At 50.8% G+C, this 20,959-nt stretch overlaps 4 protein-coding genes across 4 annotated transcripts; 3 read left to right on the top strand and 1 right to left on the bottom strand.

The window, feature by feature from the left end:
• Positions 1 to 2,992: 2,992 nt before the first annotated feature.
• HRG_01394 (reverse transcriptase (RNA-dependent DNA polymerase) domain-containing protein) lies at positions 2,993 to 3,677 on the top strand (the record flags this gene model as incomplete). The annotated part of the gene is made up of 2 exons (XM_044859865.1): positions 2,993 to 3,610; positions 3,666 to 3,677. 2 exons carry the CDS (start codon positions 2,993 to 2,995, stop codon positions 3,675 to 3,677), a joined length of 630 nt encoding a protein of 209 aa, XP_044726265.1.
• A 4,765-nt stretch (positions 3,678 to 8,442) lies between these two features.
• HRG_01393 (zinc-binding domain-containing protein) lies at positions 8,443 to 8,913 on the bottom strand (the record flags this gene model as incomplete). The annotated part of the gene is made up of 1 exon (XM_044859864.1): positions 8,443 to 8,913. One exon carries the CDS (start codon positions 8,911 to 8,913, stop codon positions 8,443 to 8,445), a length of 471 nt encoding a protein of 156 aa, XP_044726264.1.
• Positions 8,914 to 10,908: 1,995 nt separating this feature from the next.
• Positions 10,909 to 11,901, top strand: HRG_01392 (inner membrane magnesium transporter MRS2 precursor; the record flags this gene model as incomplete). Its single annotated transcript, XM_044859863.1, has 1 exon — positions 10,909 to 11,901. The coding sequence occupies one exon, from the start codon at positions 10,909 to 10,911 to the stop codon at positions 11,899 to 11,901; it is 993 nt and encodes a 330-aa protein (XP_044726263.1).
• A 4,036-nt stretch (positions 11,902 to 15,937) lies between these two features.
• Positions 15,938 to 16,696, top strand: HRG_01391 (tc5 transposase DNA-binding domain-containing protein; the record flags this gene model as incomplete). The annotated part of the gene is made up of 1 exon (XM_044859862.1): positions 15,938 to 16,696. The coding sequence occupies one exon, from the start codon at positions 15,938 to 15,940 to the stop codon at positions 16,694 to 16,696; it is 759 nt and encodes a 252-aa protein (XP_044726262.1).
• Positions 16,697 to 20,959: the final 4,263 nt, after the last annotated feature.

The following is a 20,959-nucleotide window of genomic DNA, read 5'->3' as shown; positions in this document are numbered from 1 at the left end:
ATGAAACTCTACGAATGGATCAAAAGCTCGAGGACTCAACTGCACCGTCGAGAGGGTTTATGGCTGACCGAATCAGAAGCCAATATACTGCCCACCTGAGGTCCTTTTCAAAGCAGACCGTTTCTTCCTGGTTGGCCAAGTGGGAAGAAATTATTGAACAAGCTGACCAATACTTCCTTATTGAAGCACTGACCGGACAATGGCTGAGAGACATTGCTCTGCTAATAAGACCTCTTAGTGACGGTACTGCTACTTCGTTCAAGAACGCCAGCAAAGTCCTGGATGAAGACGCCGCTGCAGCTCAGCACAGAGTCTACAAAGAGCTACGCCCGCGATCAGATGTTTCCATTCGTCGTCAAACGCCTCACGATCGAAATCAGCCACAAGAACGATGGACCTTCCAGTCAGTTGCCCGGCAAATCCGAGAGTTGGTCGAAGAACAACGCCCAAGTCAGCACCTTCGACCTCTAAAAAGAGGAGGCGCCTTTCAAGCAGACGGAACACGAAAGAAGAGAAAGACATCTCCCTCATCAGACGAAGAAGAAAATGAAGATCAAGACCGCTGTCCAGCCTGCAAGAGGATCGGCCATGAACTTAAGGACTGCTGGCTTGTTTTTGAGGACCGCCGACCAAGCTATTCAAGAAAGGCTCCAAAACGGATCGCCGACAAGATCAAAAGAGTAATTGGCGAAAGCCCTGACCTTCAGAAGAAGATTGAAGAAATCAAGGCCGGTCGGAACTAGCAACTACAGCTACGAGGAAGAATAGTTGGTACAGCGAATCCAGCCTTCGTCTTTTCGTCAGGAACTACGGCTGCCTCTTCGGACTACCCTCTACGCCGGTCTTCCCTTCTTGACTCGGGAGCTTCCCTTCACATCTGCAACGATCTCAGCCGATTCCGTTCCTTCAAGAAGGCCAAGAAAGACTATGTTGTCACAGGCGAATCAGAGGTTCGAATCGAAGGATACGGGAAAGTCACCTACAAGATGACTATGCCTGATGGATCCTACCGAACGCTCAAACTGAAAAATGTTGCCTACTGCCCGAGATTCTCAACGAGCCTGATCTCATTCAACAAGCTGCTAGAGGAAGGAATCCACTGGGATACTCTTTCTAAGCCAACCCGACTAGTCCAGCGAAACAAGACCATTGGTATCCTTCTTCGAAAGCATCATCAGTTTGTTGTCGAATTCAACCCAATTTGGCAAGGGGACTTCAACGAAGAAGCAATCTTCAAAGCTGTAACGCGGGACAGCACAAGAGACCCTCGTCCAGCAGCCCAAGGAGACGGCAATCTTTGGCACGCACGCCTCGGTCATCCAGGCCCACTAGCTCTTCATAAGCTAGGTCTCCAACAAGGAGTCAAAATAAAGGGCCCGAAGACTGCTGAATGCGAGCACTGCGCCCGAGGAAAAGCTCGAAAGCAGGTGTCACGAAGAACTCCCGTTAGAGAGGACAAGCCCTGCCATGAGGTTTGGATCGACTGGACCGACCTTTCCGCAGTCATAACGACTTCGTCCGGGTGATGTTTATCACGGACGCCTTTTCAGGCATGGTTTTCCCCTATTTCATGCGGACCTACAGAGAGAAACACAACTGGGCCGCCCTTCGAGACTTCGTCAGCTGGATGAAGGAGCACTTCGGCTTTGCTGTCAAGATAATCCGGTCAGACGGAGAGCTATTTACGAAGAAGATTCGATCCTGGCTTCGAAAGAAAGGAATTTCAGCTGCACCTTCTGCACCAAACACCCAGGCTCAGAACGGCGGTGCCGAACGATCCGGAGGAGTAACAATAGAAAGGGCTAGAGTCATGAGAATTGCCTCAAAGCTTCCCCACGACCTGTGGAAGGAAATTGTGGAAGCAGCATGTTACCTACGGAACCGAACGCCAAGAGAGCCTAAAGTGCCGTCTGACCTGAGGGGTGCAAGCCAGTCATGGAAATCTCCAATTGAGCTCTTTACTGGAAAAATGGCACAGCTTGCCCATCTTCGAGCCTACGGTTGTAAGGCCTACGCGATGACTTCAAACGCACAGTTGAAACGAAAGCGTCTTCAGAAGCTTGATCCAAGAGCACACATTGGATACCTTGTCGGATACAACTCAACGAATATCTTCCGGATCTGGATTCCTCTTTACGGAAGGTAATCTCAACAAGGGATGTGATTTTCGATGAAGACTCTACTTTGATGGAAAGCTCCTTCAACAGCCGCTCTCAGATAGCATCGACGAGCTTGTCCAGGAGATCGAAATTGCCGAAGATCAACAAGCAAAAGAAGTAGCCCTCGATGAAGAAACCGATACCGAATCAGATATCGAGGACTTCTATGACGACTTTGAAGACGAAGAAGACCGTGACCAGGAACAAGAAAAAGGAGACTATGAGAGAGCCCTTGAACTTGAAGAGGCTTCACTTCTTACACCTCCAGCTTCAGAAGAAGAAGACACTCTTTCAGCATTTTCAGTTCAGCTTCCTGTTGCTACCCCTGAGGGGGTGGATAACGAGACCTTCTCGCCAGATATCCCCGCTGTGTTTACGACCCTCCTTCAAAAAGCACGAGAAGCATCGGACCAGACAGGGATAGACCAGGAAGACCAGTTGTTTGACCGATTCGCTGATTTTGTCCCTACCCCTGTTGAAGACGGATGCCATGGAGCTTTCACAGCAGGCAGGCAATTCAGACCGACCCCGAAGAATATGCACAAGAGAGATCTCCGGATCCACCAATGAACCAGAAGCAGCTCCAAAGGCACCCATTCAAAGAGGAATTATGCAAGCCCAAAGAGACCACCTAGCCTCACACGAAGAGATGGGGTCCTTGAGGAAGTTCCTCGGAAGAAAGCCTGAGGACAACAGGTTCTTGGATGTCAATGGGTCTTTGTGTACAAGACTGACAAACACGGGATCCTTCGGAAGTGCAAAGCCCGCCTTGTGGTCTGTGGGAACCAGCAAGAAAAGGAGACCTTCCGACTAGAGCCACAACGTTAGCAGGGATGTCATTCCGGACCCTGATGGCTCTAGCAGCTGAATACGACCTTGAGCTTGATCAGATGGACGCGATCAACGCATTCGTAAATTGTCCTCTTGAGGAAGAAGAAGTCGTCTTTATGAAGATGCCCCCTGGCTTTGAGAGGAGGGGTAAAGTTCTACGGCTACGAAAGGCCCTCTACGGACTTCGCCGTTCTCCCCTTCTTTGGCAGCAGCATCTCACTGCATCCCTCGAGAAGATTGGCTTCAAGACAGTCCCTCAGGAACCATGCGTCATGATGAAAGGAGCCGTCATCGTCTTCTTCTACGTCGACGACATCATCTGGGCCTATCGAAAAAGGGATCAGCAAGTCGCCACGGAAGCTATATCCGGCCTGCAGCAACGATACAAGATGAGCATACTAGGGGAACCAAAGTGGTTCTTAGGGATCCGTATCCTTAGGCACCGACCTAGTCGGACGATCTGGCTGACGCAAGATGCCTATATCGACAAGATCGCTCATAAGTATGTTCCGGACAAGCTAGGCATAAAGCCTCCTAGCACCCCAATGGCCACAAACGAAGAACTCGTTTCAGAACCGATCCAAGCAAGAGACCAAGACAAGCATAGCTACCTTCAGAAGGTCGGATCTCTCTTATTCTCAGCAATTTCAACAAGACCAGATATCGCTTTTGCAGTCTCCCGACTAGCCCGCTTCAATCAGAATCCAGGCCCGACACATCAGAAGGCAGCAGACAGAGTGATCCTATACCTCTATGCCACACGATCATATGGTCTACGCCTCGGAAGTTCCGGAAGCACAAAAAGGGGCAGCAGAAAGCCGGCTGCAGCAGAGATTTTCCTCTGTTCAAGCGATTCCTCTTTGCAGACAATTCAGTCGACAGGAAGAGCTCCCAGGATATGTCATGACCCTATTTGGAGGCTCTGTCGCATGGAGAGCATCAAAGCAAGCTACTGTGGCTACCTCAAGCACAGAGGCAGAGCTGCTCGCTCTTTCAGAAGCATCAAAGGAAGCCATCTTCCTCAGCAGACTGCTCCGTTCTTTGCAACTACAAATCCGTCGCCGTTGGTAGTCGAGTGCGATAACACGCAGACTATAAGGCTCCTAGAAGAAGGAAGTCCGAAGTTGTCAACCAGGCTACGGCATGTTGATATACACCAACACTGGCTACGTCAGGAAGTGCAGGGAAGCAGAATACGCCCTCGTTGGGTTCCAACAGCTGAAATGCGAGCCGATGGGTTGACAAAGCTCTCCCAAAGCAGAAGCTAGCGGAATTCCTTCGGCTGATTGGGCTTGAAGAGATTGGTGAAAGGTTGAGACTGGAGGCTAGGCTGGAGGCGCTGAAGGACAAGATCAAGGACTGTAGGGAACACCGAATGAGGCCGTCTCACGACCTACACGAACACTAGCCCGGCTCAACTGAGGTTGCCCTTGCAAGTCTGGTTGTATCTGTTCCCTCTGCTAGGGATAGGCAACAGCTAAGGGGGTGTGTCGAGAAGAAGGGTCTAAGACTTGGTCCTGAAGCCTGATAGCTAGCTGAAGGTGTAGGAACGAGACAAGATGAAAGTGGGATGACGTGGCACGCTGACGCGGAGAGAGGGTGCCTATGCATTAGTAAGTCAGCAAGGAAGGAGATGGAAGACTGAAGAAGAGAGGGCAATGGGCATAAATGGGAGAATGGTACAGCAGACAGGGAGGAAGAAGAAGGAGAACACATGCACCCTAAAAACATTATGCCCCTTGCCCTGCTCTCTTCGTGAGAACAGTACACTATTCGCTGCACCGCTGTTGCATAATCAGTCTGTCGCTGCCAGCACAGAGCACCTCGACCGTGACTCGCTTGTGTGATTATCATACTAACACGACAGCTATCATGTTTCAATAACATGGCTCCAGTGACTCTCCACTAGTCTGCATGCTGTTTAAGGCACACATTGCCCTCAATCCATATCGGACGGGCTCGCATAGAGTCTTCGTTTGATGCTCCAAATGTACTGTATCAGCTGAGACCTCTATTTATTTCAAGTGTGCAAAGGCAAGTCTCAAAGTTCTGTAATGGAGTGACTACGGTTGCGCATTTCATTACCCCGACTTGCGCGTTCAGGCTCACTGACCAACTGAGGACAAGCATTTTAGACGTTCCCGGCAACTGCTGTGCAGTGACAAAATGTGTCGTTCGAATGGACGTCTAGTAGTGGTTATAGGAATCCCTTTCATTGCTGAGCTTGTCCGGCTCATACATAGCGAGCCGTTCTCGCATATTGTGACTTCGCTTGACAGTCAGGTGTGAATGTAGTAGGTGCAAGTCTACAGATGCCGCGGTAATAAGTCGCCGTGGGAGCACGTTTAAAAGATAGCGCTTCGCAAGGCCAATACGGGACAGATCCTGCGGCATACGTCTGTTTGACCAGTTGGGGTGCTGTAGACAAACAATGGCTCCGAAGGTAAAGTAGACAGTCACCGCTGTGACTCATCACCAACCACCATAATAAATACTGTACACCATCAACGGCCTACTGACCAACTGGCCCCCGACCCGCCAGCCTCCCATTTTGGAAGTCAAGGCAGCACTCTACCGCTTTGGGGTGCGCTTGTCGTGGGGACTGGCACGCGCCTAGGATGCCTGCAGCTGATGCCCAACGGCTTTCATGTGCGCTTTACCCCCATGATGACATCAGGCCGTCTGGAGACACACCGCAGTTCAGTTGTCACTTCGATTCAGTGCTGCGGTATCAGCTGGGCATGAGCTCATAGATAGCCCTGGGAAGGGCAGAGAAATTATTAGAAGGAGAGGGCGTCAATGCTGGCATTAATGATTCACTCCTCGGTCGCCAGTCTACTAGTTCTGATACCTTTAGTGCTACCCTGATATAGACCACCGCCGTGCGTACGCGACTGTGGTCGCGCGAGGCGTGACAGAAAGCGGAAGGGCCCATCCTACCTCCCTTTGCGTCATCACCTTCGGCTAAGTGCCCGATCATCGATTAATCGCTGTATCCAACTTGGGATATAGCTAAAAACAGCAACCCGGCCACTTGGAGCAGTGGCGGCTCTAAGTTGTATTGCTTTTCTACGTACAAGTCGTGGTCTCATGATCATCTGCGCTGCAACACTGTCAGGAAGAGATCGGCGAGAGTCACCTTTTGCCGCCCCGTGCTGCCGTCGCTCTATGTGCGACTCTTTGTCACGTTTTATCGGAACAACTGTGGAAACAATGATCAAGCCAGGCACCCAGTCAAGATACTACGCCCCTGGATAGCCAACTTCTCAGACAGTCCAATAAGCACTTATGTCCCATAGGTCGCACGAGACAGCGGACAGGCAAAGGGACCAGAATAGCATCAGCAAATGGATGAACGATGTAAAAGAGCGTGACCAAATGTACGGAATTGTGCAGCTCTTTATACACGAATAGAAGGTTCATCAATAATTACGCAGTAGCTGCTACCTAGCAGGAAAAAGTGGCGTTACGAGAAACTATTGTCACCTTATGAATAATCATTTTAGGCAGAATTGATATACAACACTTGTACCGGCATCTTGCAAACAAGTGGTCCAAGCACGAAATACGGAAGGCAAGGCGGCAGTGGATTTATACAACGCAAACCGGTCGCAGCGCCCCAAACCCGCCATGCTGTAGATCAATCCTTGCCTCAGTGCCGAATTGTGGTGCACATGAAGACACCATTTTGCGCTGAAGTTTATGCACTACTGTACAATAAATGCATAGTACTTACAGGCATCTTGCTGACTGCACACTTGGCGCGACTCCAAGTTCTTTAGTGGCCGGCCGCAGAACAGGTCCAGACGGTACCTAAACCTACGTTCAAGGGAAGCCATGCGGTGTTACAACCACAAGAAGGTTCAGAACATAGACTCAGAAAGCGTGACTCACACTTTTGACGGAGCGGTGTTTGTCTTGAAGCGCTTCTGGCCTAGGGCGTCGCGTGCAATGTGGAGCATCAGGGTACGATTTCGATTCTATCTCGTTTGGACTGTTTGTCGCCGCGAGGCAAAAAGAATGGTGTGACAAGGACAGAAGATAAGCGGCGAGGGCGCCTAATAATCGTCAATGAGTACGGTGACCTACAGTAAACCCAGAACTTACGTAGCCCACGTACTCATCTACGACGCTACTTTCCCTCATGCGTGCACAAACGTCGAAGCTGATTCCCATGCACAGCGAGTGAGGGCTTCAGTCATAAATAGCAATGATTCCTTCACATTCCGAGAGAAATGGCAGACGAGACCGCAAATTTGAGTACTGTACCGCAATGAAGACGAGGTCGCAAGCGAGAATGTCCGAAAAAGTTAGGCAAGCGGCCAGTGAAGCCCCTCACAGCGAATTGACCGATAAGAAAAGCTGGGAAAATCTGGTGATCATTGAAGGCATGGTTGCCGATCCCAAGGGTGGACTCCTGGTATACATAACATGTAAGGCGGATGGTAGGAAATTTACGCATACTGCTTCAACCATGTATAAATTCTGCCCTCAAGAGGTTCGTCACATTCACATCCAGAATTCGCTCGTTGAACTGAAGTGAATTCTTTAGATGCTTCATTTTTATGAAAAACATGTTCGGTTTATCGACTTAGTTGAAGTCAGTAAGGGTTGTAGCGCGGCTGCTACTGATGCATAGGTGGCACTGCCTACTAGTTTTAAACGAAGGTCGTCCGATCGCTATTTCATAGCCTCAACTGGACTGCGGAACTCGACGGTGCCTGACGCCGATACTCTATGCTTAGCATCGCAGACGTCGTCCTAGTTCTAAGAAAGGCAAATACATGTACCTGAAGGCAGCGATATCCTTCCTGTAAAAGGCAGAATTGGAGCAAGGCTTGGTAGACTAGAAATGCAAACAAACTTCATATGTATTTGCCACTTCATGTTTCTCTCCCTCGTCCCTCCTTCCGCGTATAATGGTCTTCAGTCGCTGTCACTCCTCCCCGTGTGTGCTCTCTCAGACTCGCATCCTGTACAACTCCTTCTCGATTGTATCCTCGCTCTCGCTCGTTGTGCTGTTTCTTGTTGCCTCTTGTCGCTGATCCCGTCGCTACCGTGCGTGATGAACTGTCTGGCTGCCGCGCCCCGCACATTCTCTGGTGTGTATTGCGCTGGGACACAGTATCTGTCCGTTTGTTCGCACTCACGTGCTGCGAGACTATTGTCCGTATGCGTGCCGCTCTGTGTTCCTTTGATCCACGTTCACTTCCGAATGTGATTCCCATTCGCTACTCTCATTGTGGTAGAACTCTGCCTCGCTACGTTTCAGGGTGCAACGCTGCGCGTGGCGGTTCGCATATCTAGCCATCCCTACGGGGTTGAACGACGGCCGTGCTTATAAACGGGGTTGGCCCTTGTAAACGGGCTTAGACTAATAAACCTTTAGACCCTAAGTACACGGTTTCGCGGATAACTGTCTTTCTACTTTTCAATGGTATCATCCTCAACGCTAGTACTCCTTAAACTCGCTACAGTGGCCGTCTTTGCATCCCTCGCAAAGATCCCTATTGTGCGGAGGACCCCGACGCTCGCCATGGGGGGGCGTCTCCATCTGGATCCCACACCACTTCTTCAGACGGTACGCCGTCCTCTCGGCGTATGAGCTGTCCAGAATGGGCCTACTGAGGCTGCTGCAGCTTTTGCAGCGCTGGTGATAGACCCGCACGTTATACTGAGCCCCCGAATACATCCGTATGGTGACTGCAATCTTCTTGCTCGACCAGCCGTGCGAGTCGCATGTGCGATTGGGACAGACAAACCTACCCATCACGTTGGTGTCCCATTGCTTATCGCAGTTCTGTCCGTCGTCCGTCGTGTGGAAATCAAAGAACAAATCCTCCTCCTCCAGAAGTCCCGACACATCGTCGTGCAGCTTGGGGTACATGGACCACCTTTTGGGTGGATTCCGCCTGTTGGGCATCGTGGTCGCTAGTCTCGGTGAGAGCAATCGGGAGTAAAGCTCCGAGTGCACAGAGCACGGTTAGACGTGTCCCGAGGACGCAAAGTACGATCGACAGGATTACCAACGGAGCAGCGCACTGAGTATCGTGCTTCCGGGAGCAAGCCGTGTCTGAAAGTCCGTTGCAAGAGAAAGGCGCCTTCTTACATGGTAAGCCGGGTACGAAATACATACTCGCTGACGCGAGATGGTGAACACTCACTGCTCTTCCGCTCGAGGGGGGAGAGAAAGTCTGTCCGACGATCGCTCAGCGCGGGGAAGGAACCCCCCCTTTTGCCCTTCACCTATTCTGGCCGAACAGTTCGAGCCGTCCAAGGTCAGTCCGCCCGGTTGAGTCACAGGTGCACTATTGCTCGTTGCTTCTCAGCATATCTGGTTTTGATGTACATAGCAGATCCAAGATCAGATCTCGCATGCGCCCAGCACAAGTGGGGAGAAGCGCCCCAGAGCCGGGGGTTGTATCGCCCGCGTGGGATGGGGGACTCCGTCTGTGTCTATCGATTAAAGGAAAGAAAACAAATCTGAGTTTTCAGGACTCAGGAGAAGTGCAAAGGGCGCCCCTCTTATACTCTGTCCGGTGACTCGAGTCACACGGACGTCGTCCCACAGTTGGACAGACATTGCATGATGTCCGCATGGGAGCCTGCAGCCAACCACTATAATTTCTCTTGTCTTATTGGTGAACCCACCACACTTCGTTCCACCCTGTCACTGCGGTCTACACATCACGCAATCCCCAATTGAGCCACAAAAAGGCCTGCCACCGTCAACGCCTTTCCAAACCAGTGTGAAAAACTTCAACGAAGCTTTTTCCTGCAGCTAGACCCCTGTCGGCCTGAGTTTCCCCCAGAATGTGCCAGGGCGCGAATTTGAGGTCTGTAGGTTATCACCCACGCCGTCGTTGCTTTTCCAGGTCTTTGCAACATACTTGCCTAGTATGAGGTGAGCAGGCTACACGAATTGAGGTGCAATACAATAGAACAATTCCAGCTAAACTCGTGGGAAGAGACCTCGTACGAAGAGATCTTCCCGTCGCTTGTTACATTGATTTATATGGAAATATGTCAAGACATGGCGGTACCTAGCTTCTGGAAAGCCTCTGGCCTCTCTCCTACACACCCAATACTGCATTATCTGCGGTATGACCGCTTCCAGCTTCTTCAACGGCACATCCTATCTTTCCAACCATGCCCTATCTGAGCCTATGAATTGCCCTTTGATGTGTTAACGAGATATCTGAGTACATATAATATGCGTCTCCAGCTCTGGGCTCTAAGTATCTAAGAAAAATACTAAATGTTATAGCTCATTCAAAAAGAACTTTTAACTATGTAGACATCCTTCTGTTGTAGAAAGCCTTTTTTAGACGTAGCAACTGCTCATAAAGCTGTTAGATCAAGACAAATGCTCGCTGCAGGTATTGCTGTGCCTTGTAGCGATGACTCCTGCACCCCATGTATCATCATACCCCGCGTTTTTTAAATTGCTGACCTGCGGACGCTGTACCTGGTCCCCACTGTACCACTGGTACACTGGCGTAACCACAATGTTTGACAAGCCAGAATTGGCTCTCAAAACAAGGACCTGTGCGATACATTGTGGCTCGTAAATAGCCGTTTCTAGCCGATTACGAAGTAGCGTCTGGTAACCTCCTACTTAAGGCAGGGAATAGTGGCCCTTTTTACCGGTAGAACCTTCTCACTATCCGGTACACAGTCCCGTATACGTCTATAGCAGAGGGCGTTGAATACATGCTCATGACCCCCTATTTTAGACCTTATATCCTTCTTTTATCACTTCTATGAAGCACTAGTGATCGGTCTAATGCCTTATCTCACGGTTTGAGGGTTGCTTAAGACTTGTGCCTGGGAGCTTTAGGCACGCCATTAATGCGCTCCAGACCTCAAACCGGCCGCGTCTCGAATGGAATTTCGGGAGTTTCGGCGGACATCGACCATGGGTTCACTAAGCATTGGAAACTGTAATGTTCGACGACGAGTTACGGTCACCTGCCTCGTCGTCCTCGTCTGGGCGCTCCTACAGCTAGTACGCTCGTCCGGTTCCTTGCCCTACAAAAACGCTCGACGGTTTGGTCGGGTCCCGGACAGGTCGCGGTCATACGTTTTCTACGCGACGCAGGATATCTATGCTTGCTCCGTCCTCGTCAATGTACATGTTCTACGCAACTTGCTGCACACCCGGTATCGCATCGCCGCCATCTTGTCGGCAGAAGTGGCACCGGAGATCCAGCACGCCATGGAAGAGGCGGGGGTGGACGTGTATGAAGAGACGCCGCCTCTGCTGCACCAAGATTCAATCGCATACTACCGTGACTGCCTGCTTAAATTGAAAGCGTTTAAGATGCATGAGCTGGACCCTAGCCTTAAGGAAATCGTGGTACTTGACTCAGACCAGTTCATAATGCACAATATTGACGATCTCTTCGACGTGCACTATATCAACTATACCGCGCCATCCGCCTACTGGATTGACCACCTCTGGCTCGCTAGCACCTGCGTGCTAATCCGGTTAGACCCATTACTGTGGAAGGACATTGAAGCTGCGACTAGGTCGATTGGGCCCGGCAGATTTGACATGGAAATCGTCAACGATTTATTCAGAGTCCCATCCCAGATCCTAAGTGGCAGCTATGTCACGCTTGATAGCGCTTGGGGGGACTGGATTCTGCCTAATTGGTTTGACACCAAGAAGACGGCGTCTCGTGTAGAGGCGAAATCCACGCGTGCGTCTAGTCGCGAGCTCGAAGACCTCTACCATCATCAGGCTAAGATTATACATTTCACTGTCGTTGGCAAGCCGTGGATGCACGACGTGGAAGGGCTGAGGAAACTGCGTCCAAGCGCGCACCCTCTGCTGACAGAGCTATTCCGACGGTGGCGAACTATAGCGATGGAGATGTGTCCGCTTAAACTGATAGACCATGTCTAAGTGAATTGACATCGTTCACCAACTTGAGATATAAGTATCTGTTATGTCTCGACTCTATTACTAGATGATTCGGTCTGTGCCGTCTTGTACCATCATCGCCATGGTCCAAGGTCTCCTTTGGCGACTACTACGTAGGGCAGGTTAGGAGATGTAAACCTAGTAAGGCAACTCGCATCAAATAAAGACAACTTCAGTTAATTAAATCAACGCCCGTCTACTATACGCCGACTGCAGTCGCATTGGGGCCGTTTTTGCCTAACAATACTGTAACAGTGAGAAAATACTACTCTGCCAGGTAAGGCAAGGTCACCCCCGATAGGGGCTGTGTGATTAAGTAACGTCTATGTATTCTCGTTTTTACACTCCCTAAAGACGGACCCTCTGAACCTCTCGCGGGGCTGCAAGCATCTACTCTACACAGACGGTCCTTCCGCGGCTGCAGTTGGCAGGGGCGACATTCTAAAGACTTCCACAGAAAATCTTAAATTTCCAGCACCAACTAAGTGGAAAATCCTGGCCGTAGTGTCATCTTTTCAAGGGAACTGTCAGAACAGGCTCGTGATACTCACTCGCTTGAGTCCGCCTCTTTTCAGCTTACCGTGCAGGATGCACGCCATGGCTTTCACTAACTCCGGGTGGAAAGTTATATTGTGTCTTTTTGCAATGGAGACAACGACTTTGAGGCGTGCCCGGGTTGTACGCAGCTCCAAGCTCCGTTGGTCCAATACTGGCCTTCGTGTTGAGTTAAGCATCCTTGTCGAGACATTTTTCTTCCGCCTGATCGCGTTCTAGCCCCACCTCATGTCCTGTAGCCCACACACTAGCATCCTCCATCGGTCCAATGCCTCCTTTTACCCGCCTAGGTACAGCGAGGGAACTAGGCTATGATCTGCAGTCAACAACCCATTTCGGCCCAAGGCGCGACTGGGCTTATTGCCGGTGGACCTACCCATTGCAGGACCTACCCATTGCAGGCATTGCTACCCGCAAATGCGCCCTGGTCAATAGACGCTAATTTCAGTTGCAAGTCCGGAGCTGCTGTATAAAGGCCCAGCACCCTCGCCTCGAGCTGTTACTGCGCCCGCGCACATCTGCTCATCATGCGCAGTGTTTCCATCACCACCTTGATGGAGCTGCGTGGTAGGCGCCCCAAAATCCGCTAACAGGACTTTCTACCTTCTACCTGAGTGAAGCGATGAGTGGTCATAACAGCCAGCTGAATGGCTCGTCATTTCTGTGTTTGCGCCAGTTCACGCAGCATAGCCACACCCTCCCTTCCATCGTCAAGGAAGCGTTGGATTCGGACGGACACACATCGAAATATACAAACAGTAGCAATTCGTAATCACTTCTTCTGTTCCTGGTTCGTTGAATGAAACTGACCGTTCCAGCCCGCTGAGTAGAGACACGGCATCCCTCTGTTGTCTTTTTCCGCAATGCACAGAACCACCCTTCCAGCGCTGCGAAGAATTGGATCAACATTACAAAAACTCACATTTCAAGCAGTCTCAGCATCAAAATTCCCACGACGATACCCTCTACTGCGATTACACCGACTGTACCCGCTCGGCTCCGTTTGGCCAACGAAGAAATTTGCGACGGCACCTACAGAGGGTTCACCGGGAAATCATTAACAAACATCACCGCGTAGAAATAGAGGACTCATGTGGAGAGTTCAGGTGTTATGCCTGCCTTAATAGAGCCCCAATTAATCATTGCCGGAAAGTCTGTCCTAATCCAAACTGTGCGATGCCTTGGCTAGTGGACGAGAATAAGACGTCGCAAGCGACAGGAGGATGCAGCGAAGCGGGGAATGATAGTCCCAGACAATGACAGCTAACCTTATGTTTGGAGCGTTCTGTGAAGCAGATGGAGTGCGCGCCGCAGCCCTCGGGAAGATGGACAGCGACACGATGACATAGGTGCGTCGGGTCCCAATAGACCGTGGCGGCAAAAACATTCGCCAGTACGTGTAGGTCTTTTGTCTTCTGCAGGACATTTAGGCCGCTCTTGCAAGCCTTAGCCTTCTCCTCGATGCTGCGTTCTTGAGCATGACCCATATTGGACCGTTCGGCCTTCTCAAGCGCAATCTATACGACAAGGAGTGGAGGCTTGGAAGCGGCAGTGGATTGTTTTTCCAGGAAAAAAGACTTGTCTTCTATTTCCGCGTCAGTTTCGATTTACATCGCAGCCACCCTTCACTGTCCGCAAAGAGGTGGGATGCTATTATCAACGGCTGCCAATTAGGTGGAGACGCTTCATGGCGTATAACTAGGTCGCTGCTGGGGCCTGGCCTATAGCCACTAAGGGGAGTTGGGGGGGGATGCGTCATCCTAGGGGCTGTACGACTGTACAATCTCTCGGCAGAAAACGGACACGATGCGATTACTATGATCGTGTAGAGGCATGGATTAGGTCTACACCATGCTCGTCTGGGCGCTACGGCCGGATGGCGCTGCGCGGCTCCCCTGCTGCCCTGCTATTCCGTGCTTTAAGGGTGGATTACTGTTGACTGAGCCGCACGGCGGAGAGCTACTTGTCTGACATCGGATAATCGACCGCACCCGCAGCTCAGGGCCCCACCATTCGCCATGTTGCGCCTGAGCTCGCTCAAGCCACTTTAGTCAAGGAGGCTGCCCTCAGTGGGAGAATCGATCGCAGAATACCCTCACCTACTGTTGCAAGTGAGAGGCCGAGACGTGGTGGGCGACCTACCCTTACGGCCGGTGAAGATTGAGTCGTCTACTAAAGAAAATTTCGCGGCTCTGGGCTGTGTTTACTGTAATCATCGGCGATAATGCCACAACAACCGTTGCACCTTATCGAGGCAGATCCACGCCAAGCGCGGGGCAGCTGTTTGTGACTAGCGTCGTCTCCTGTTCTGTGGCGGGTGGTTGCATCGCATGGTGCTGGGCTAGCCGCGGAAATTACTGAGGGGCGGAGCCGATTGCGGAGCCGAGGATCCACAATCAATGAGGTGGTCAAAAGTAAAGCGGATTCCTGTAGATGAGCTGCAGCACTGGGCATCTAGGCACCATCATGTGACTCGCTTATAATTGTCTTCACAGGCACTACATGCCAAGTCATAGATCCAAAGTGGCGTCTGCCCAGTTTGCTGGCGGATTCTAGCACCTTAAGTAGAGAATGTCGGAGCAGCCTTAGAATCACTCGTACAATAAAAGAGTCGATCTTTCGTAGGATACGCGCCTAATGCGTTACTTTCACATGGATGCCGCCTACCGGAGCAGTATGGAGCTTAGCCCGAGCCCGGACCGCGGTGGCCCTTTAGCTGTCATAACGCCGGTCGACGGTCACCGGCCCCACAGTACGGTGCAACGCAGCAGATACAGGCTACGTAAGCAGCGGCTCTGAAAGCCATGCGAGAAACATGACTAGTATAACGTAGCTATTTATATCAGCCCGGATTGTCGAGGCTTCAGCCATAGTGGGATTTATTAGTAACTAAATGTAGGCTTATTGATCCGACGTCCTTATTAGTTTTATCTCTGTGAGCGACCAGTGACCGACGAGATGACAGTTGAAGTTGAAGGGACATCTGCCCAAGAGCCTCCTAATTTGTGGGTTTCTCAAGGGGCTGAGGTTAGCCAATTGAACGACAGGCGCCATCCCCGGTGGTAGGAGGATGCAGCAAGAGATTGTTGCGATTAGGCAATCGCGAAGCGCCCATTCGCTCGATTATGCTACATAATCGTCCATGTCGCCAGTCATAAAAAAATGGCGACAGACAGCCTCCGCTCCTTGTAGTATTGCATCCTATGATCGTCTGATCTTGCGGGCGCCTCTTATTTCCGCACCACCAACGGCGGCGGGCCGACGTCGATCAAGCTAACCTCCATGGTGTAAGGGGTGGGGCTACCCGTGCCACGCCCCACTTATTTCGCGTTCGTTCCTCACCAGCTCCATAAGCTGGTGCTGGACACCGCAGTAGCCAGTACACCGCAATAGCCAGATTTTTCACCGTCTGCCTTCAATCTGCTTTGTTCCACCCACGTCACTTCGTTTTGCATCAAGGAACATGGAAGCGCGTATTCTAGAAGCGATGCAATACATCGGCGATGTCCCTGATGCAAAAGTCGCCAATGTGGCCCGACAATTCGGTGTTCCACGCAATCGATTGCGTTACCGCCTCGAAGGCCGTCCTCCTAAGGTAGGCCGACCAGCCACGAACATGAAGTTATCGCGCCCAGAAGAGGCAGCATTATGTCGCTACATCGATCGCCTTGATAACGTGAACCTTGCGGTGCGCCCTGAGTTCGTCACCGACGCGGCAAATAATATTCTGCGTGAGCGATCCGGTCAAGCCGATTTAGTTATCGGCAGCAAGTGGACCTCTCGTTTTCTAAAGCGTCACGGTTACTTCAAGAAGCTCCAAAAAAAGCTCCACTCGGAGCGTCAGGCATCGGAGGACCTCACAAGAGTCACCCATTATTTCCAAAATCTCCAGCAAGTCATCCAAGAGAAGGGCATACCACCTGAAGATATCTGGAATATGGACGAGACAGGATTTCGCATTGGAGTTGGCAAGGATCAGCTGATTGTCACCAAAAGAAAGCGAGCTCATTATTTTGGTATCCCCGAGAACAGAGAATCTGCCACTGACATCGAGGCAATCTCAGCAAGCGGAGAGTCCATTCCACCTTTCTTGATTCTGTCTGGACAGATGCATATGACTTCATGGTATCAAATACCGACTAGACCCCGACACGGCCATCCGACCCACGTCAAGCGGTTACTCAAACGACGAAATCAGCTTGGAATGGCTTCATCATTTTGACAAACATTCGACAAAGACCTCGAGAAGCTCGAAGCGCTTGTTAATTCTCGATGGCCACGGCTCCCACCACACAAGGCAGTTCATTCAGTATTGCGACCAACATGGCATCATTCCATTTGGTATGCCTCCAAACCTCACGCATATACTCCAGCCCCTCGATGTGGTGGTTTTTCAGCCACTGAAGCACTATCACGCCAAAGCACTGGACGTGATGATTCGAGACGGCCTTGTCAATATCACGAAGCTCGAGTTTCTTTCTTGCATTCAACAAGTACGGTCGCAAGCCTTCAAATCAAGTACGATTCAATCCGCGTTCCGGAAAACGGGAATATGGCCTCTCAATCCGCAAGTGGTGCTGGAGATATTGCAAGCTCGTCAGATGCAAAGGACGCCCACTCCTCCTCGTCCAGAACTATTTTCTTCACCATTCGAGACGCCATTAACTCTTCGGCAAATAAATAAAGTAGCAGATCGGCTAGAAACCGTATTGCAAGAGGATGAAGATCTAAATCCCGAGTTTTCTCGCGATTTGGGTCGCTTTATTCGGGGTTCCCTATCTTGGCCACCGAATTGGTGCAGACCAAAAGGGATCTGGGAAGGACAAAATTAGCTGAACGTACCCAACAACAACGAAAAAGTGTGAAGAACGCGCAAATGCAATCGGGGGGAGTCTTGACGGTCGCTCAAGGGCGAGAAATGGTGCAGAAAAGGGAAGAAGACCAGGTCGCCAAAGCTAGAAAGGTGGTCGAGGCCGCAGAGATGAAGGCACGCAACGTGCGCAGGCGGTGGTTTGAAGACGCAGCAAAAAAGGCACGTCAATGGAGAGCATCTGGAAGGCTGCGACGAGCGGAAATTTGTGATTCTGAGCGCGGAACGCGATGGTTGAAGCGATTCTAGTTGGAAGAGTCAATAATCTGGCTATTGCGGTGTACTGGCTACTGCGGTGTCCAGCACCAGCTTATGGAGCTGGTGAGGAACGAACGCGAAATAAGTGGGGCGTGGCACGGGTAAGGCAACCCCTCATCCCTTTGAGTGCGTTAAAGGAGCAAGGGGGTCACGAACAGGGATCTCAGCCAATAAGACTACTAGATGATTAGGGGTACATTATTTTACTAGCAAATTAGGCTATGGTAAAAGTCCCAACAACCTGGCTGGGTACAAATAGCTACATTGCACTGGTCGCATCCCTTACGAGTCTTCGTGGCCGGCTTCTTGTTGCCGCTAGCTGCTCCCAATGGCTTGCGTTGACTTCGTGATCGTAGCTGCCCCGCCTTATGGCCCTCACAGGCAAGGCAGAGCGAGCTTTTCCCGCGATTGACGTGTTTATGCTGCGTTATAGGCGTAAATACGTTTCCAGCTCGAAATCGCTGTCTTGAGCCGCCGTCTTTGCTATAAGCCTCGCAAAGTTCTCTCACAATGCGCTGCCGCCACTCACGCTGTGAGCTTATTCGCGGCCAGCTTGGCTGGCCCCTAAGCTGTAATAAGTAGCTGTTAACAAGAGCAGTCTCAAGCAGAAAGGTCCACGCAATTGCCCGCCAATTTCCTCTACAAACACGGTGGTCTAATCCCCCCTCTGCTCTTAGCTGGTCACCAATATCAACCCCACCCATTCGGTCATTGTAGTCTGCAGAGATCGACGGCACGGGAAGACGTAAGACAGGCTCGGCACCGAATTTTTGCTGTATGGGCCGTGCTCGGGCCTGCGTTGTTGTCGGTCGCCGGCGAATACGTTCTTCGAATTCCTTGCCGGAATAGACTGTTGAGAGGAAAAGCACGAGGGCATTATCCTTCCAAGCGAATTGGTTGGCCTAAGGGAAAGACAGATATATTAGCTAGAAGAATATTAGGAAAGATGTCTCTTTGCTCTCGTACCTGACCGTCTGGAGTGGGTGCAGTCTTTAAGGTGCCCCAAGGCCAGCAATCGCCCTTTGTGTCAGCTTTCTTCGCCTCTACAAACGGCTTATAGAAGCCACAGTTGATTCGGGCTGTGCCTGTGGCCCCAATCCCTTGCTGACGAAGAGCGGCAAGGAGGATTGGCGAGGAAAAGAGGTTATCGAAGAAGACATGGTATGTCTGTTCTGGCAGCTGCTTGACTAGGGCAACAACGACGCTCTGAGTCGGGTTGAGAGAAATGCTGCCCTCTGCCGTGCCTATGGCCCTCTTCCTTTTCTTCCCAGCAGCCGGGCCAAGGGCGTTAGAAGGTTGGTGCCAAAACCACCTAATAAAATAGCCTGCTTGGGCTACAACCCACACTTTGAAGCCTGTAGGCGTGGGCTTGTTCCTGACAGTGACTGTCTGCTTTGACCTGCCTGTATAGCCGACGATACACTCATCCACAGCCAAACAAGTGCCTAGCTGACAGAGGGCAAGAGACGCCTGTTGTATGTGTTCAGCCCACTCATTAGCCTGTGCAAAGGGCGTAGGGAGCCCACACGAGATACTATTTGAGTCGCTAATCCGTATGTGCCGTTGGAGAAGAAAAAAGCGGTCAAATGACATATACTGAAGAATTGGGTGTATAGGGACCATTGGGTCGGCTGTGGAGGTCTTCCAATGGTCCCGTACTCTTGTTTCCTTATGTAGGCCCATATAAATTAAAGTAGCAACCCAAAGAAAGACCTCTCCGAGAGATGTCTCTGTCCAGCTGCTCTCTCGAGAATACTGCTGCTTTGGACCCTCTGGGCCCGGCCTTGGACCATTGTTTGTGTACCCGACCCAGCCCTCGACTAGGGATTCGGGTAGGAACTGCTGGAAAAGTAACAATGGCGTTGGTGGCAGCTGTCGGGGCTGTGGCTCGCGCTCGGGAACGTGAAAAGGGGTAAATTCGTGGCCCCGTTCGGGCTCAGGGTCGAATGTAGGGCGGACTGTGCTGTCAATAGGCTGCTCGCGCTGACAGTGGTCTAGCCGTATAAAGAGGGTATGTTCGAAGCTATTCACAGCCGGAATAGCTGCCTGCGAAGCTTGTGGATCCTGTTGCGAAGCCATAGAGCTTAATTTGAATGCATTGCTAGGAAAATTGACTGTGGAAGGTTTTGCTGATGCTGCTACAGTCGGGTGCCAAAAGTTCCGGCCACCCCGCCTCACACAGCCAATCGCCCACCCAAGGGATAGAGCTTCAAGAACGAATTGCACAGCCAAATAAGGGTCAAATAAGAAGCTGAAAATTGTATTCTAATAGGCACTGAGAGGAAATTTATGTTGTTGTGGCTAGTATTTAGTATACCAGCCACGCGATACTACAACAGCTTGAAGGCGCCGAGGCATAGATTCTATTAGATGATTGAGGACATCATCTTCAAGCTCTTCCCACGCTTCAACGGCTGCAAAGCAGAGCTTCTGCTTCGAGCTATTGTTTTTTGGAAGGTCTGCAAGGTCAGGGTGACTCTCTGCGATGCTCGCTTTGACCAGTTTCCATACATTTTCTACAGGGTTAAGGTCAGGCGAATATGGTGGCCAGTGGACCAAATCGATCCCATTTTCTTCTACCCAGCAGCCAAGCCACGCTTGTACAATAGCTCCCATATGTGTTGAGGCGTTATCTCGGGCGAATATATAGCTAGGCTCAGCAATTGTCGGTAGATTTTCTTGTAAAGTTTCGAGTACACGGCGAGCAGTAACGCCGCCACGCTTGGAGTCTGGGTCTCCGAGCATTGGTGTTAGAGAAGTCCGCCGATTAAAGGAGAAGCCAGCCCAATACATCTGAGAATGTCGTGTAGGCTTTGATCTAGCTTGTACATTTTTTGGATTTAATTTATCTCCCTATTTGAAGTCAGGACAAGATTCTAAAATGAGAGTATTGCAACATATAAATTTACAGAAAACCCACTTCTGCTTTTCGCCGTCACCACGGGCAATTGAGGTCTCGTCAGAGAAAATCCATTTATGCCAAAATGAAGCTGGCTTTTGATAATACTGTAGTGCAAATTGTAGCCGTTTTGCAGCATGTTCTTCAGTCAACTTTGGGCGTCGAAGGGCGCGTACATGTTGTATGCCGTTGCGTCGAAGGTACCGTGTTAAAGTCTTTACAGAACACTCTAGAGATGCGTCTCGAAGAAGCCGATTGTTTGAGATGAAAGGGTCTTTCGCAATGCATCGGAATATATATCTTTTGTGTGTTTCATTAAGGATTGGGGGCCTTCCAGAACGCGGCGAAGATTTCGCGCTCGACTGGGTCCGGTAGTGTCGTACGATGCCGCGGACAGCTTGTGGAGAAATTTCCTCTTTAAAGCCGACAAGGGCTGTTGAGAAGCCACAATCAAAGAG

Source organism: Hirsutella rhossiliensis (assembly GCF_020360975.1).
Source record: "Hirsutella rhossiliensis strain HR02 chromosome Unknown scaffold00001, whole genome shotgun sequence".
Classification (NCBI taxonomy): Eukaryota; Fungi; Ascomycota; class Sordariomycetes; order Hypocreales; family Ophiocordycipitaceae; genus Hirsutella; species Hirsutella rhossiliensis.
Note: the sequence above shows the minus strand (reverse complement) of the source record. Positions and strands in the feature narration are given on the sequence as shown.